A 19,233-nucleotide genomic window follows, 5' to 3' on the forward strand; every position below is an offset into this window, starting at 1 on the left:
AGTACTTACTGAGAGATTCTGTCGTTACTGCACCTGAGCTCAAGTCCGACTGAGGATAAATTGCATTTTTTTTTTTGCTATAATGTCCGCATTAAAGTGATTCATGGATTTTTTATGTCAAATGAAGATTCTTAGTTTGTTGTATGAGGCACCGTTTTGGTATTTACAGCCAAAAAGTGATATCACCTATTCGAAAAGGTGATATCAGCTATTCAAAAAAGTGATATCACATGCGCGGATCTGGAGGGGGGGGGGGGGGTCGGGGGGACAGACCCCCCCCCCCGGAATTTACAAGGTTAAAAAAATGTTATTATATACTAAAGCAAGAAAAAAGTTACTATGGACCCCCCTTGGAAAACGCTGACACCCTCCCCCCCCCTGGTAAATGCGAATATGTGTGAAATGGGTACGAAAAGTGAAAGATTTGAGGGAATAGAAGTCATAGACTACATCCCCCCACCACCACCACCACCACGAAATAGGTTTTTGACGTTTGGGCGAGTTTTTTTTTTTTTTTTTTTTTTTTTGGCTTGTCAAGAAATTTCTGGGATTGGATTTTTCTTTTGACTGGGGTGGACCCCCCCCCTGGAAAAATTTTCTGGATCCGCGCCTGTATCACCTTTTCAAATATAGGTGATATCACCTATTTGATTTGAATTGGTGATATCACCTATTCGTAAAAGTGATAAAACTTATTCGAATAGGTGGTATCACTTATTTGAATAGGTAATATCACCTACTCAATTTGAATTCGTGATATCACTTATTCGAGTAAGTTATATCACTTATTCAAATTAAATAGGTGATACCACTCATTCGAATAGGCCCAAATTAGTTGAATAAATTCTGTGATATCACTAATTTTCATGGGAGTTTATTTTTCGTGGTTTTCAAGGTATGAAAAGACCCACGAATTAATGTCCACCACAATGCAATGTTTCACATATATAATTACATGTAATTACTAGTGTACTGAAAGATTCTTCAACCACGAAATCGAATCCCCATGAACCAATATATTTTCCTCAAACCACGAAAAATTGACCCTTCGAAAATATGTGCGTTACAGTATTCTATTCTATTCTATTTTCGGATTGTCCTGAACGATCAAAAAATTGATTTCGCTGGAAAACCCTTTTTAAAGTCTTGATAATCCCCGCGTTAATGTACCACAGTAATTCATTTATTTCTACATGTTTTAACACAAAGGGATAAAACATATAGAAGATTATATTTACCCCAGTATTTATATGTTTCAGTATTACCGATCTACAATTCTACCTGTTGTGTTTAATTGTGCGAATAACGTGGATATTTACCATAGAGAACTGTGTACAATATGTCATTCTCCGTAAAACATACAAGTCAGGAGGTATCTGGAGACGGAGATATTTTGTAAGCAAGTTATTCATAATTTAAGCGAGTTTGAAATAAACCGCTGTGTTTTTAATCTCTGATTAAAGATTTGTCATATGTATTTTTTTCAGATGTTAGAAAATGCCGTCTAAAAGTAATATTATTTTAGGCATTTTTATGCTGTACATTTTCATGCCAAAGTTTGAAGCTTCCTACATCAGCAAGCAACTTAGAGATATTCTAAATCCACCAGAAAAGAAAGACCAGACTATACAACAACTCAATTCGGCAATTTACTATGCTGCTAGAAACCAAGGGCAGGGCATAGAGGTAAATATTTTGATAAATAACTTTGAAATATAGTATTTTTAATTAAGACTAACACGAGTAAGTGATTTGAAATCAAGTTTTGTTTCCGATGATAAAGATTTTGTTAGGGGGGAGCAATGGGTCATAGTTAGCAAAAATGTATTTTAACTACAGATTGTGCCATGTAGCTATCCTTACTTTTATGCTAACATGTATTTGGGACTGTTGAATGTGTTCAATCGTCTGTCTGTCTGTGAATAACACTTTTGTCATAGGAAAGAGTATATATAATTTCATTGAAAAACCCTAAAGAATATTGAATATATTTTTCTGCAGTATTTAAAATTTAGACCTTTGAGATTTTAATCTCAAAATATAAAATTTTATTGCATACCCTGGACTTTTTGAGATGCATGTACCAGTCAAACGTCATGGTCACAAATTCGTAACTTGCACAAGATGGTTTCCAGATGATATGATAACGACACTATGATCTTATTTCTTTTGTAATTTTTGCAATAAAATTTTATATCATTGCTCTCTACGACTTAAAGAAGACCCAACTGATTTTGAGATACAAAGGTAAAGACCAGAAGATTTAACCTTGCATTAAATGGTTTCCAGATGTTTTCTGATTTTTGCATCGATACTTGTGACCATATAACTGAAAACTTAAAGTCAAAATCTGAATAGAAACGTTTTTTCTCCCCATTTCCATTTTAGCTCACCTGTGCTGAAAGCTGAAGTTATCTTTCTTATCACCCATTGTCCGTCCGTCTGTAAACTTTTCACATTTTCAACTTCTTCTCAAAACCCATGGGACAATTTTAATCAAACTTAGTACAAAGCATCCTTGTGTAAAATGGACTTTAATTTGCAAAAATGAAGGAACAAGTTTCTTTACAAGGGGCGATAATCATAAAAATATAAAAAGGGTGGGGTCATCAAAAAATCTCCTCAAGAACCACTGGGCCAAAAAAAAATCCAAATTTTACTTTGGAATATATAGGAAAAAAAATCTTCTTCTCAAGAACCACTGGGCCAGAAAAGCTGAAACTTATGTAAAAGCATCTTGGGGGTAGTGTACATAGATTCAAAATTGTCCAAATCATGACCTCAATAGGGATTCCAAGTTTTACATTGAAATACATGTATATAGGAAAAATCTTTAATAATCTCAAGAACCACTGGGCCAGAAAAGCTGAAACGTATGTGGAAATATCCTGGGGTAGTGCAGATTCTAAATTGTCCAAAACATGACCCCTGGGGATAGGGTCGGGTCACAGTAGGTATTATAAGGGGGAACCTGGTTAAGAACAGCATGGTCAAGTTACTCAGGCGAGCGATATGGCCCATGGGCCTCCTGTTATGCAAAGGTACTCCTTCATTGTTTTAATAATTCATTACAATAATTTTTAATAATTTAATTTCTTGTAGCATGGCTATCATGGAGTAGATGTGCATGAGATACACGAGATTCATTCTCTGACCGATTATTCAGACGGAGAGGACAACGCAGAAGAAAGACACAAGGCCATTCAGCAAAGCAGAAGAAGTAGGTGATATTGCTAGGTAATGATATCAAAAATCATTTAATGGGATATAGAACAGCATAGAGAACAATTCATAAATACAGATTAAAATTCAGAAGATAATTATGATTTCCTTTTTATTCTAATGCGGGGGGGGGGGGTATTACGAAGAGATACAGTTATTCGAGGAGGGAATGGCCAGACTTTAGTAAGAGATGTGTATTGTTACAGGTCGATGTAAAGGCGTCGTCTGTGAGCACGGGGGGAGTGTGGTGATAGAAAGAGGACAATGCGTTTGTTCCTGTACCGGAAGTTACGTTGGATACAACTGCCAGTATAGAGGTAGATACCGGTATATACTTACAAAATTCTCTTCATTATAAAGACTTAAGGGGAAAATTCTCTTCATTATTAAGATTTCATGGAGATTTTTCCGATCATGTTAATTGTGAGAAAACACTGTAAAGGTAGATTTTTGCTTTTGTAAAATCAAGAAAGAAGTTCAATTTTTTTGAACACAAAACTTACGCGTAAGTGGGAAGATGCATTCAAGAAATCGTAATAAGCAAGCTCTCTCTATTGGGCGAAACATTTTAAATTGGTGTTTCTCGACAAATTTCTGCAATGGATAAATAGTAATTCTCCCTTTCAATAGTAGTTCAAGAATTTCTGCATCGCAACAGGTAACTTGGTGCAAATAAAACCTATTTTTCCTTAAATGTCTGCTTTTTGAAAAGTTCTGGGTTTTTTTTCTCGTGAAGTAAGTATTATTTAGAGTTAAATCTCACAAGCATAAATTAATTCACCCCTACGCTATTGGTAAGAGATTCAAAGGGGGGAAATCAACAAGAACTTTATAGGCCTCAATTTGTCTTGTTGAATATGAGTATCGAATGTAGCATTTTATCTTTTGTAGGAGATAACTGCGGGTATTCCCACTACACCGACTGCTTCCTGAAGCCAACACATGTAGATCTTACCACCGGATACTGGGCCTTAAAATTTGTAAGATTCCAAATATTTGTTAATTTTTTTTTTATTATTTCAGTTAAATTCATCTATTGTCCATATTTACAAAGAGTAAAAAATAAACTGGATTATTTTTCAGCAACATCACTTTCTTGCTGCGAGAGCCAAATATAGTAAGACAATCCGCGTAACCAGTGAGGACCTATATTTAGGTTAGGGACTGTCTTATGATGCACAAAATATTTAATCAAAATCATGTACATTTCTGATAAAAAACAAAAACATCAGTATTAATTTATCAAAGATGTTTGAAGGTGTTCACACGGTTGTAAAATTATGTAATTTTTGTAAACTTGCAGGAAAACCCTATAAATTAACGTTCTCCTACACACAGAAAGCCCGGCATCGATACCACAGATTTAAGGTGAACAATTACCTGACCGTGGTATGGAAGGGACTACATAAACATTCTAAGACTCTTTACAACCAAAACTTCGGTCACTACGAGGGAATCACAGGATCTAAATGTGTCAACGTGCCACAAGGATTTGGACAAGTGAGGGAGTTTTAACTAAGAAGAAAATACTTTGAATCAAAATTTAGTGCCTATTGATATTAATTTTTTTAATTTGATTATTGGGTATACGAGGAAAATGATACTGTAGTAGGATTTTAAAATTCATATTTATGTGAATATTGTACTAATTGTTTGAAAGGGTGTAAGAAAATTTATTAATTACAACAATAATATTTTTGCATTTACTATCACCCGGTCATTTTTGAATTTTCAATTTGACAATTAACTCAATTTCCATGAAATTTTGCAGATTATAATAAAATTTTCATGCTGCAATCCCTACCATTGCAACATAGTACCGCCCCACGACAAGAATTACATAAAGAAGAAGAATACGTCTTTCTTCTTGGATGAAGTTCGTTTGCAGCCAGGAAAATGTTGAGCAGTAATCCAAATTAAAGATGCTGTACATGTGTACGTGTGTTTAATAATTAAACTAGGATTCTTTTGAGGTTTGATCCACATTGTGTTGAATAGGAATGCATCAATTAAAAGAGAGGTCACTGTACCTCTGGTATGGGTTAGTATTTATTTTTGATGATGAAGAAATTTAAATAAAGCAAGTGTCTTTAATGAACAAACAACGTGCAGAAAACACTTTTTTCAATTCAAGTCTGGATACTGACCACGACTTTATCTTGAATATAGACATACGCCATATTAATTTTCCCGTTTCCTCTATCGTCACTGTGGTATATAAATCCTCTACATTCGTTACACCTTTCGCTTCCTTTTTGTCGCTGCTACGAGTGATACATAGTCCTTTATATATCGTTTTATTTTATTGAACGTGCTGCATTTGTGTTCAGTTCACTTTGTAATGTTGCAATATTGATATTGAACCCCCCCACTCCCCGAAATAATGTACAATTATAAAAGCAGTATACAGTTTTATCTTGATCCCTCAGATCAAGCAAAAAACACAAAAAAAAAAAATCAAGAAAATTCATCAAAATGATTCGTTAAACATAATATATTCACTTATTAGTCTGTAAATTATTTTACTATTTTCTTGTTTACCGGAAATGTCACAATAGAAGTCGAAGCATGAATGCAATGTAAAACAGTACGGACATTCTTGATTGATACTCGGAGATATCACTTTGTCCCCTGATTAATCTTCTCTTGCTGTTATGAGCCAGACCATAATATTGCACAGCCTCTTCATAGTTCCCAATTTTAAGTGCTGTGTCTGCAATCATGATACAGTTCAAATGCTCACTTCTTCTGTTCGTCGTGGAGAGATGGCTTTTTAGCAGAGGGAATATTTCTTTAATCTTACCATAATTGCCTAACTGGGAATAACAAAGTATTTTCAAATATAAAGAGTACATTTTTGGTGGAATACATAGGCGAAAATCGGTCTTTTTCACCATGCATACTTCAAGGGCTAGCTCATTTGGGAGAAGAGGCATCACTGAAAAGACTTCAAAATCATATGAAACTGCGAGTGAAGCTTTTTCTAGCGAACTCAGTCTGCGTCCACAAAAACTTGTCCGATAATTCCCAACCGTATGGAGACCATATCGGATGCTTAAGTACAAGAAACCAAGATTTTTAGCTATTATTTCTTCATAGTCCCTGATATAATACAAAGCTCGTGAGAATCTTCCCTGGCAATAATGAGCTCTTGCAAGTGTTAAATTCCCTTTGCTGATGTCGGCAAATCGAGCTTGGTTCCAGTAGGAAAGGGCTCGTTTGATTAACCTGTACTTGCTGCGTGTAGTGGTTTTCTTAAGTGACATGTTTAGGTATATTAGAGCTAGATGACAAAGATTTTGATACCTGCGTAATCGCAAAATATCCAAATCCACCTGGTCTAAGTCTTCAGTCATTTCAATTGTTACAGAATTTCGGAGCTCTTTCTCTAATGGATCTATCCCTGGAATGGCTACAATCATTGAATTAATTTCGCTGAAGACTCCAACGTCGCGGGTTTCTTCTTTTTCTTCCTTTTCAATGTGTCTTCTAGAACATACCAATGATCTGAAATCTTCATTTTGATACGTAGGCGGCATTGTTCGTCGTGCATCCTCCAAACACTTTTTTAAATACGGTAAAGAATGACACCGAAGTAAACACCTTCAACCTTCTTTGTAAACTTCAGAGAGATTGTCAAATGTGTACTCTAATTCGCTTTCTTGAGCTCTACCCTGAAACATATTATTTTCTTTAATAAAATAATTGGGACAAAACCCAATATTCAACCATTCAAGTAAGCGTTTGAAACAAACCCCGACACAAAACACAAGTCGTTCAGGTTTCCAGTAATTTGATGGTGTCTCTTCGATCGTCCAGAACATTAATGTTTTTAAAAAATAAGAAATAAACAGTTTTTCATAATAGAATCTTTAGAGAACACCTCATTGTTCAAAAGTTTTAAAATTCCATATGTGAGAAACTGTGTGTCATTAAATGAGTACACGAGTTTTTTTCTCTGCTACTGAGAAAGACAACCGCCACTGGAATGGGTCCTGTTTCCATTGGTAATTATCCTTCGACATAGAACATGTAAATGCAGTGTAATCTTGAGATTTGGATCCAATGGCCATCAAATGGCATCCACTTCTCGAAATCTTTTTCACAAGGTCACTTGAAGGCCATCCATATTCTCTTCTTCTGCTGATCCATTCATTGGCGTAGATCGGCCAGTCTTTATATTCCAAGCAGAATGCTCTATCGTGTTCCGTACCAAAATCATCTTTCTGCAACATACAGGGTCCATGTTTTACCCCGCTTTGGAAAGAGCGCAGGAAAACCTCATTTGAAAGGTAATATTCGTTAGAAAATTTTATTGCCGCTTCTCGAATATGTTGTAGAGGAGAAAACGGTGTCAATACAATAAGTTTAACATACCCCTTTGGAACTTCGAAGGGTTTTACCATTCTTAAGAGAGCTACAAACTTTCCAATATCTTTTGGAATAGTGCTCACAACTTTTGTTAATTTGTCAACGTACATTTGATCAATGTCTGAACCTCTCAACGGAAACCCTCTGCGTTACCACCGGCCCGTATAAACTCGATTCGATTGTCCAATTCGCTGACTCTGTCTATAACATCCAATATACGCCTCTGCAATCGCTGTATGTCGTTTTTTAATGAATTTCAGGGGCTGTCTTGTTCCCAAAGGAAATTCTCATAAATGTGAAAACTTTTTAAAATAATGAAGGAATGATTGTTTAATAAATAACACAATTTAGTTCTTTTTAGCTCACCTGAGCTGAAAGCTGATTACCTGTTGTCCGTCGTCCGACCGTCTGTCGGTCTGTTCGTCCGTATGAACTTCTCAAAAACTGCTGGGTCAATTTTGACCAAACTTGGTACAAAACATTGGGTGAAGGGAAGTTTGAATTTTCAAAATGAAGGGTCAGGTCCCTCACAAGGTGAAATAATCAGAAAAAGACAAATAAGGGTGACGTCGTTTTAAAATCTTCTTCTCAAGAACCACTGGGCCAAAAGATCTGAAACTTAAATGGAATCATCCTGGGGTAGTAAGGATTCTAAATTGTTCAAATTATGACCCCGGGGATAGAGCTGGGCCACAATAAGAAACCAAGTTTTACATTAAGAATAATCTTCAAAAATCTTCTTAAGAACCATTTGGCCAGAAAAGCTGAAACTTATGTGGTAGCATCACAAATTTTTGAATTCATAGCCCCTGGGGGTAGGGATTGGTCACAATAGGGAATCCAAGTTTTACATTGAAATATACATAGGCAAAATCTTTAAAAATCCACTTATCAAGAATCACTGAGAAAAACTGAAACTAATGTAGAAGTATCCTGGGTAGTGTCGATTCTAAGTTGTCTAAATCATGGCCCCAGGGGTATGGCGGGATCACAATAGGATTATGGGGGAGGGTAAACTGGTAAAGAACAGCACGGACAAAGTTACTCAGGTGAGTGATGTTGCCCATGGGCCTCTTGTTTTGTTTTTCATTAATTCCATCCAGCTGTCTGTAAACAAGTTTGGTAGATATAGGGGTGGATAAGTGACATTTTTCGTAGGGAAAAGGGAGTGATTTTTCCATACTATGAAAATCTCTTTTTCCCTCTCGAGTGAGATTTTTACCTCGTGCACTTAAAACTTTTACTTTTTCTGAGAAAAAATTCATCTATTTTACGTTAGCTCAAAGTTATTGAGAAAGTATATCAATGTCATACAAGTTTAAATATGTAAATAAATTATATTTGGTTAGGAAAGATAATTTAAAAAGTTGGGCTGAGGGACAATCTACCTGCCTGCTTCTCGTTCTCTATAAGGGAAGATCAATTCAAAAATTTTTGCTAAGAAATATAAGAAGATAATGCTGTATATGACAAACCTAAGTCCAGAATTTTTGTTTTTTACGATTTTTTAAAAGTGTGTTTAGCGTTTCCTTGGTAAAAATAAATCTTGATGTTCACTGTTAAAGCACTTTGAAAGATATTTCAAACTGCGTTTCTTTCGTCCCAAATTTAATGCACTTTGAAGATTAAAAAATTAATACAAATCTTGCAATGCAATCAACTGACATTTCTATAATACAAAGTATTCAAATTTTCTTTCTTCCTGATGATTTTTTATTTTTCTTTTGTTTTAATGTAGTGTTTAGTAACCTACCTGCCATAATCTTATCCTTCCACTACAATGGAAATTGTTCATCTGAAAAATAAAAATCAAAGTACTCAGAAGTACAGAGAGCCGGTGTCATATAGTGAGACTTCCGCCATAGTGAGACTTCCCCCCGGAAGTTTGGCTATATAGTGAGTCTTCCCCCTGGGGGGAAATATGGCTATATAGTGAGACTTCCCCCCATATTGACCATAGTGAGTCTTCCCCCTTCGGTTTTCGGTTTGGATTTTATATACATTGACATAATTAAATATTTATTGTATGCTTTAGGGACCTTTTAACTTTTATAAACTTTATGAAGTATTTTTAGGATTTGTATTTCATTTTGAAATTAAATTTGCGTGATATTAATGAAATTACATCACTATAAAATCAAATTAGATGGATCTGAGTTCTAATACACTTTAAATCAAATTCTGACTGTCATGCATATTTTAGCAAAGGCACCGGATGCATGGATAGGGCTTAACCCCCCTTTTTTTTTTTAAATTTATGACCGGAAAAATTGTATGAAAATGTTTGCATCCCCTGCTCATCACACCCATACATCAATTCATACAATTATTTTTTCATTTTGGTCATGTTTTAAAAATTATTTAAAGATATTTTATTAAACTGGGTTTGGACGATTGGATGTTTGAATACACGTATAAAAAATATGTAAAATTAAAAAAATATATATACTGCATTGCAATTGTCACTTATGTTACATTTCAGCATATCTATTAAATGATGCTTAAAATTATCCTTAAAGTAGATTTAAACTTTATGTACATGAAACTTTCGATAAATATAGTTAGGAACTAAGAAAATCATAATTGAGATTTGGAATGCATGTTTTATTTTTCACATTCGAGCACAATTATTTTATTTCTCGCATAGTCTTAAAGTACTATAAATTTTTCTTCTTTTCTCTACATTTTTTATTAAATCGGTTGAACCATATCTAATGTGTAAATAGCTAATGTTTGTACACAAACAGAAAAACAAACAAACAAAACTGTTACCAATTTTTTTTTATTCCAATGCTGAAAACAATCAGAACATTTCAAATAAGTGACTCGTGAACTAATAAAATTATTCGTTATCAATACATGTAAAGGATTAGGGTATACATGTTATATATATCATCTCTATGTACATGCATATGTTATAATGGATATCAAACAGTTAAAACGATATTCAAACTGTTCATGCATATAAAATAAATATATAAATACATGTATATATATGGAAAATAATTTCGTCATAAATTAACACTGTTAGAATTTTTTAAAATAATAAAACAATGTTCCGGAAACTATAATAAGAGGGGAAGTCTCGCTATGAATGGGGGAAGGCTGGCTATAAAGTGAGCCTTCCCCCCGGAAGAACGGCTATATAGTGAAACTTCCGTGGGGGAAGTCTCACTATATAGCCATTCTTCCGGGGGGAAGGCTCACTATATAGCCAGCCTTCCGGGGGGAAGACTCACTATATAGTGAGCCTTTCGGGGGAAGCCTCACTATGGGGGAAGTCTCGCTATACGACACCGGGCTCATTTACAGAGTAGAATGGATTTCTTACATGAATCACGTTTATATTCTGATGAAAAAATTATTTTAAAACTATTAATATAAATGATAAGACACTGAGAGTGAGTTTTTCAATCCTAATACCACGGTCCGATTTTGACAGAATCAGAATTAATCTGGTACCGCGGCTGAATGTAAACAAACAGGCCAGTCTGGTTCCATCTCCTGCTTTACCTCGTATGTGTAGAGAACTACGGTAACACCGATTATCAAAAATCCTTACGCTGATGAACTTTGACTTATGAAGTTTTCAAAGTCATTACTACTAATGTTTATTTTATATACATAAAACTTCGTTTTATTTTTGTTGCTTTATTTAGCGTTTGTATTATCTCAAAAGCGGTTGAGAGTAAGAACTATATTTTTGCACGTAACTTTAAAATGGCGACTATGGGGTTAACATCCTGCCTTGAACAGCATCACTTAAGCCGGCAATTGCTCTTTGAGCAATAAGCCCGGCTAAAAAAAGAAAGATATAATGGAGAATTTCCTGATTTTTTCTCTTTTTTGTGGTGTTATGTCAGGGTTTTATTCAAAATAAATTTCAGGAAATGGATTCCAGGGGAAAATATCAGCATATTATATAAAAATGTAAAAATTAGTTTATTCTTACTGGGGGCTATCTCCAAAAGGTCTTAGAACATAATCTTTTTAAAACTCTGATATTTCCTTCATTTTCACTTACCTAAGTACAAAGATAAGACTTTATATTCTGATTTTCATGCTGCAGCACGATCAAAAACAGTAAACATGTAAAATGTTTTATTTTAAAAAAAAGTTTTTCATATACCGAAAATGCATTAGACGAGAGCGACATTCTCAAATTATTCTAGACTAAACATTTGAAAAAATACAAAAAAGAAAAAACATTCCAGAAAAACTTGTTTTGTATACAAATGAACAAAACATAACTTTTACAATTTTCATGTCATCTTATTATTTCGCAGTATAAATTTATTACAAGCTGATTCAAAGAATGAGTTATAAAAAGAATTATATTAGAAAAGGCAAGAGAATGAGATTCATAAATCTAATTTTGTTATTGGCATAATTTTATGATTAATTATGATGTATTTAATTAGGACTTGAACATTGATTACCACAATTTTACAGTTCCTACACAGATGAGGAAATAATTCTGAGGCACACTTCTATTGCTGCCTTACAAGTTCTCAATATATGTTCATATGGCCAAAAATACATATTGCTTTAGAGTATATGACATAACCAGGAAATTCGAGCAACCTAGGTTAACACCCATACTCAAAAATATACATATAATCCAGGAATATGTTCTAAAAAATTATCTCCTAGGTACATATAATATTAGTGAGTCACAAACAAAGGGATGTACATTTGTAGCTGTCAACAAAGAGATGTATTTTAGAAAGCATTGCTTCTCTCTCTCTCTCTCTCTCTCTCTCTCTCTCTCTCTCTCTCTCTCTCTCTCTCTCTCTCTCTCTCTGTGTGTGTGTGTGTGAGGGTGTGTGTGTGTGTTTGTAGATATATTTACTTTTCGTGTCGTCTGTGTTTAAGATAATGAGCACGAAGGAAAACTTTATAGCATTCTAAGACTGTGACTGAGGAAACTGTTTAACCGTATGGCAAAGAATCTAAGTCCATTGGGACAATACAATCCATGTATAATATTTACATTTGATAATCTCGATAGTGCAAGTAGGTATAATCAACTGAATTTGAATTTTTAGTCACTTCATTTTTTATTAAATTTGTTTTGTATATAGTAGCCTAGTATACCTTCAAATAATCCGTCAGAAATTTATCTTAAGGCCGGTAGCATTCCTTACAATTAAGATTTAGGGTTTTTTTTTCTAAAATTTTAATTTGATTAACATTATTCGCCATTAATTCAATTTTCTAGGCACCTTGTAATATCTTTTACTTAACTGCAGAACTGTAGCTCTCCGAAACTATAAATACTGATAGACCGGAGAGCTACAGTGCCAACCATTGAAAAAAACTGTATATTTATATTGGATTAATTAAAGAAGCTAAAGCAAGTCCATACTGAGATTCTTTAACTGCAGAACACAAACTAGAGTTTGGGACCAATACTGGCTCAACTTGTCAGCTCCTTAAACTTATAATTATGTTTTGAATGTTAGTAACATTCTTCATCATAAAAATAAGTTCAGTCTTGCATATCACTAAATTTCAAGTTGGTCAACGCCCTGCATTTCCTACGGATATTCCCGAACTGTTGTTTCCAACCATTTCAATCATGAACAAACTTTACAGTGCCTAGATATTGAACATCTAGAACAAAACTAAAGTGTTCTTGCTTTAACTTCGTTCAACTATAGTTATGAAAAAGATTATGCCAGACATTAGGCAAAAGAAAATATGCGGTGATAGCAAGCAGTATTCGAGCTCAAAAGTCAATGAAACAATACAAGATAGTAGCAGAGCAAACACGGACCTCCAAAACATCAGAGATGGGATCAGGTGACATGGAGGAGTGAGCATCCCCTGTCGACCGGTCACACCCACCGTGTGCACCTTGTCATGTTCCAAAAAATGGGAAAATTCGTCGACAATTCACTGTGTAAAAAAAATAATGGCCTAACAATCAGTATGAAAGCACCAGGTACTTGTGGACAGGATACCCTCCCCCCATATACACCCCTGGTCCAAAAATTTTTTCTTATATTTTTATTATTTTATAATACCACGAGTATGACTTTCTAAAGAAATTGTTAAATCTCATAATACCACGGATATGACTTTAAAGAAATCGTTAAATCTGAATTTAGGATTTTTCATATGGAATGCATTGTAAATAAGAACTAGAAGAATAAATCAAGAGAAAAATATTTTGACCAGGAATGTATAGTGGGGGAAGGGGTTCCTGTCCACAGGTACCTGTGTATGAAAAAAACCAGTTAGCCTTTGACTTAATGATGAAAAAAAGACCTGAAAACTTTGTTAAATTGGATTCTGTGTTTTAGAAATATAATAAAAAATGTATTAAGAATTTGCAAACCCTTTACATCTGTATTTTAATTGTATATTGATGGAAGCGTGTTTGATTATTTTTTTTGGTTAATCTAAATATTGTGAAGGTTAAAAGGATTTTGGCCAAGAGGTTATTACAACAAAAGAAGTTTGCAGACTGGTAATCATTTAATTACCAAGAGAGATTTTTCCTTTAAAATTCCTTGAAAAATACACCACTTTGCTTAGAAAGCATACTTGTATTTGGGAAGAGGATACATGTATCAGTTTAGCATGTTAATGGTAGAATTTTACTGTCAGTGACAGAAAATCGAATCAAGCGTTTCAATGTAAATTTAGTCGTTTTCACATTAAAATTCTGAGAAGTTGGGCAATGTAAAATAGACCAGAAGTTCTGGTTTGCCATTCCGGGCACTGTGAAGACTGCCACATCAATCTTCTCTTACTGTTGTGGGCTAGACAGTAATAGCGTAATGCTTCTTCATACTTCCCTAGTTTGATTGCTGTCACAGCAAGCATAGTGTAGCTCAAGTAGAGACGGTCTGTGTTGTATTTTTGAAAATCTCCTTTGATTTCTTGATGACAGTATTTCAATGATTGTGACAATTTTTCAACCTCATTCAGATTGCACAAATTTGATTGGCAAAGAATTTTTAGAAACACCGAGTACATTTTTGGTGGTATGACAAGACGCGATTCAGTGTTTTTCATTAAGAAAATTTCTAAAGCTATTTCAATAGGAACAAGCGGCATCATCCTGTGGACTTCAAATTCATACGAGACTGCCAGTGATGCTTTTTCCAGTGCACTCATTTGTCGTCCACAGAAGTTTTCTTCATAGTTCCCAACAGCATAACAGCCGTGGCGGACGCTTATATAAATGTATCCAAGACAATGTTCCAAAATGTCCTCGTATTGTTTGACATATTCAAGAGCTGTTTTAAAGTTTCCAAGACAATAGTGAGCTGTAGCCAGAGTTAAGTTTCCTTTGCTGATATCCGCAAATCGAGCATGGTTCAAGTACGAAAATGCTTTCCTGATGTATTTATAACGACTACGTGGTGTGCTTTTCATCACAGAGATATTAAAGTAAAAAAGAGCAAGATAACAGAGGTTTTGGTAGCGACGAAGTCTCAGTATATCAATATCTAAAGTCTCTAGGTACTTTTCTGTAATCTCTAATGTTGCAGAATTTCTAAGTTCCAATTCTAGCTCTTTTACAGATGGAAGTTTTGCGTGCATTGAAAGAATTTCACTAAACAACCCTAGATCGAGAATCTGTTCTCTTGTAGTCTCGCTGATAGGGTTAGATTTAAGAATTCTGAAATCTTCTTCTGGGTTAGAGATCGGAAAAGAATATGGTGTTATTGTTTTTCGAGCGGTTTCCAGCGCCTTTTTAAGATGATACAAGGAATGACATTTTAGCAAACACCTCCAACCTTCTGTATATAGCTCTGAAACCCGAGTCGCCATATATGCTAATTGCCACTCTTGTAGTCTTCCTAAAAACATGTTATTTTCCTTAACAAAGTAATTTGGACAAAATCCATTCTCCATCCATGTAATTAAACGTCGAAAGCAGAGGCTAACACAAAAAACTTGCCGCTCTGGTTTCCAGTATTCTGATGGTGTCTCTTCAATCGTCCAAAATAATGCAGTTTTGAGGAAATAAGAACAAATACCTTTTTTCAGAATAGGATCTTTGGAAAATAGTTCTTGATTTAAAAGCTTGAAAATTCCGTACGTCAAAAACTGAGTGTCATTGAAGGTGTAAACTAATTTCTTTTCAACAACGGAAAACGATATTCGCCATTGCAATTCATCTTCTGTCCAGCACGATTCATCTGATGAAGCGAGATCTTCCATCTGTAAATTTAATTTTTTGGATCCTACCGCCATCACGTGGCATCCTGTGTTTTTTATTCTGTTAATAAGTTCTCTAGAGGGCCATCCATATTCTCGTTTGCGTCTGACCCATTCCTCTGCGCAGACTGGCCAGCCCTTGTACTCCAAACAATAGGCTCTATCATGATCTGTCCCGTACTCAGTTGTCTCCAAGACACAAGGACCATGACGAACCCCATCTTTCGAAGATGTTTGAAATGTTCTTAAAAATGCTTCGTTCAGTAAATAATATTTCCCGTCCACCATTTTCATTGCATTTCTAATGTGTTCTAAGGGTGTTCGAGGTGTCAGAACAATAAGTTTAACGTAGCCTGGAGGATCATCAGCATTCTTAATCATTCTGACAACCGCCAAATACTTTCCCAAAGATTTTGGAATATCTGTTACAACTTTAATTCCTTTAGTGACATGCATTTGGTCAACATCTGATCCTCGCATTCGAAATCCTTCTGCATTGCCCCCTGATCTTATGATTTCTATGTCATTGTTGGAAGATACTAACCGATCCATAACATCCATGATATGTCTTCTCAGTCGCTGATTTCCTGGATCTCCAACAGCTTCTATAAGACTTCCAGCAATGAGGAAAGAAAGATGCGGATCGTCCAACCAAGCGCCTGAATATTAATTAACAAAAATGTCTACGACAATATCATGATAATTTAAGAGTACTTTTATGGATAACATGCCCGTAGAATGTGGGAAAGGGGGGGACTCCCTTTTAATTTTGGTCGACAATTGGCAAATTCAAGATATGGACAGTAATTAGGGTTTTTTTCTTTTGAATTGTCAGATTTTTTGGGGGGTGGGAGGGGGGAGCCAACCCCCCCCCCCCCCCCCCGTCCTGATTGAAACCACTGCTACGGGCATGACAATACGGCGTCCCAAAATGCACATAAGCATTCAAATTGACCATAAATTCAACATATTATAATGCTTCAAATATGCGAAACAAAAATAATCCAATGAATGAAGATTTTACTTACCCTCCATTAAACACTATTGCATCAACTAAAATATTTCATGCGCGTTTTTTTCCTAAATTATAAACCAGAGATGTGAACATCCTTCCTGATATCAACTGAGTCACAATTTTAATTTGCTTTTGGAGTACACTATCACTATTTTTATTCCTTTGAAGGAAATGTTTCTTCATAGTAAAGGAACAATAGTACCGACAATTAATCAGTGACGCTCACTGCTCTGAAAGATAATGATTGCCATCCTTTATCCATTAGAACAAGTTCAAAACCATAACAAGAGGCCCATGGGCCACATCGCTCACCTGAGTAGCTTTGGTGATGCAGTTCTTTACCAGATTTCCCCTCTACTTACATCTATTGTGGCCCCTACCCCCTCCCAACCCCCATCTTTATTTTAATAATTTAGAATCTACATTACCCCAGGATGCTTCCACCTAAGTTTCAGCTTTCCTGGCCCACTGGTGCTTGAGAACAAGATTTTTTCAATATATTTCTATATAAAACTATAACTCCCTAATGTGACCCCCCAGGGTCATGATTTTTAAAATTTAGAATCTACACTACCCCAGGATGATTCCAGGACCACTGGTTCTTGAGAAGAAGATTTTTAAAGATTTTTTCTATATATTTCTATGTAAAACTTAATTCCCTATTGTGGCCCCGCCCTACCCCCGGGGGTCAAAATTTTTTCCAATTTAAAATTTACACTACCCCAGGATGCTTCCACATAAGTTTCAGCTTTCCTGGACCACTGGTTCTTGAGAAGAAGATTTTTAAAGATTTTTCCTATATATTTCTATGTAAAACTTGGATTTCCTATTGTGGCCCCGCCCTACCCCCAGGGGTCATGATTTTAAAATTAAGAATCTACACTACTTCAGGATGCTTCCACATAAGTTTCACCTTTCCTGGCCCAGTGGTCCTTGAGAAGAAGATTTTTAAAGATTGTTCCTATATATTTCTATGTAAAACTTGGATTCCCTACTGTGGCCACGTCCTACCCCAGGGGGTCATGATTTTTATAATTTAGAATCTACACTATCCCAGGATGCTTCCACATAAGTTTCAGCGTTCCTGGCCCACTGTTTCTTGAGAAGAAGATTTTTAAAGATTTTTCCTATATATTTCTATGTTAAACTTGGATTCCCTATTGTGGCCCCGCCCTACCCCAGGATGCTTCCACCTAAGTTTCAGCTTTCCTGGCCCACTGGTGCTTGAGATGAAATTTTTTATAGAATTTTTCCATATATTTCTATGTAAAACTTGGATTCCCTTTTGTGGCCCTGTCCTACCCCCGGGGGTCAAGATTTTTACAATTTAAAATTTACACTACCCCAGGATGCTTCCACCTAAGTTTCAGCTTTCCTGGCCCACTGGTTCTTGAGAAGATTTTTAAAGATTTTTCCTATATATTTCTATGTAAAACTTGCATTCCTTATTGTGGCCCCGCCCTACCCTGGGGATCATGATTTTTACAATTTAGAATCTGCACTACCTCAGGATGCTTCCACATAAGTTTCAGCTTTTCTGGCCCACTAGTTCTTGAGAAGATTTTTTAATGACCCCACCCTATTTTTGTATTTTCTTGATTATCTCCCCTTGGAAGGGGACCTGGCCCTTTATTTTAACAATTTAAATTTCCCTTTACCCAAGGATGCTTTGTACCAAGTTTGGTTAAAATTGGCCCAGTGGTTCTTGAGAAGAAGTTGAAAATGTGAAAAATTAACAGACAGACGGACGGACGGACAGACAGACAGACAGACAGACGGACAATGGGTGATCAGAAAAGCTCACTTGAGCTTTCAGCTCAGGTGAGCTAAAAACAATACTCTTGGTTATGTTAACAAGAGCACCATAAGCATAGATTCGTTCCAATTTTTTCTGATAAATTTTACAACAAAATTCTAAGCATCTTGATATCCTTAGGAATTAGAAAAGGCCTTGAAATTTCAAAATTTTATAGAACAATGAATTTAGTTATAATTTTTACACAATGGAAGACATTTTCAAATGTAAGTTAAATTAATTTAAGGGACAAAAGTTTCAAAATACTGAGTATATCATATAAGTATGATTTTTCAAACAAACTAGAATTATGTCAGCTTTTAAAAGCTTCCAATCTAAGTACAGATTTGAGCCAAAAATCCGTAAAATGTGCATAAATTTCTCCCTTAGTAAACGATCAAAAGTTTTTGTTTTTGTATCATTTTGTATCTTTATATGGCAACTTCACCATATATGAAAATAAGAAAATTTAAATATAGGAAGTATAAAAATAACCGATATATCCTAAAAATTTCAAGAAAATTAGATAGAGAAATTACGGATTAGGCAAATTATGTATGTCAGCTTGGTAATATCATCTTATAGGCCCTATATGGTAGTATCTTTTTATGCAAAAAGAAAAAAATCAATCTTTTGAAACACAAGTTGGGAT

At 35.1% G+C, this 19,233-nt stretch overlaps 2 protein-coding genes across 2 annotated transcripts; one reads left to right on the forward strand and one right to left on the reverse strand.

Moving 5' to 3' along the window:
* The first annotated feature begins 1,279 nt into the window (after positions 1 to 1,279).
* LOC134239959 (uncharacterized) lies at positions 1,280 to 5,279 on the forward strand. The gene is made up of 8 exons (XM_062722090.1): positions 1,280 to 1,395; positions 1,488 to 1,686; positions 3,103 to 3,220; positions 3,429 to 3,539; positions 4,114 to 4,202; positions 4,306 to 4,378; positions 4,526 to 4,722; positions 4,994 to 5,279. The coding sequence occupies exons 2-8, from the start codon at positions 1,498 to 1,500 to the stop codon at positions 5,123 to 5,125; spliced, it is 909 nt and encodes a 302-aa protein (XP_062578074.1). The 5' UTR covers positions 1,280 to 1,395; positions 1,488 to 1,497; the 3' UTR covers positions 5,126 to 5,279.
* An 8,961-nt stretch (positions 5,280 to 14,240) lies between these two features.
* LOC134239961 (uncharacterized) lies at positions 14,241 to 16,806 on the reverse strand. The gene is made up of 2 exons (XM_062722092.1): positions 16,800 to 16,806; positions 14,241 to 16,430 (listed from the first exon to the last, which is right to left on the reverse strand). Exons 1-2 carry the CDS (start codon positions 16,804 to 16,806, stop codon positions 14,254 to 14,256), a joined length of 2,184 nt encoding a protein of 727 aa, XP_062578076.1. The 3' UTR covers positions 14,241 to 14,253.
* Between the last annotated feature and the right edge of the window lie 2,427 nt (positions 16,807 to 19,233).

The sequence above is a fragment of the Saccostrea cucullata genome, unplaced genomic scaffold (genome assembly GCF_032062105.1).
Source record: "Saccostrea cucullata isolate Sc308-1 unplaced genomic scaffold, CSIRO_AGI_Scuc_v1 ctg1417, whole genome shotgun sequence".
Taxonomy (NCBI): domain Eukaryota; kingdom Metazoa; phylum Mollusca; class Bivalvia; order Ostreida; family Ostreidae; genus Saccostrea; species Saccostrea cuccullata.

Coding starts and splice junctions, on each gene's coding strand:
- LOC134239959 (XM_062722090.1), top strand. CDS start 1,498: ATGCCGTCTAAAAGTAATATTATTTTAGGCATTTTTATGCTGTACATT. Junction 4,203..4,305: donor GATACTGGGCCTTAAAATTT/GTAAGATTCCAA, acceptor ATTATTTTTCAG/CAACATCACTTTCTTGCTGC. Junction 4,723..4,993: donor TGCCACAAGGATTTGGACAA/GTGAGGGAGTTT, acceptor GAAATTTTGCAG/ATTATAATAAAATTTTCATG.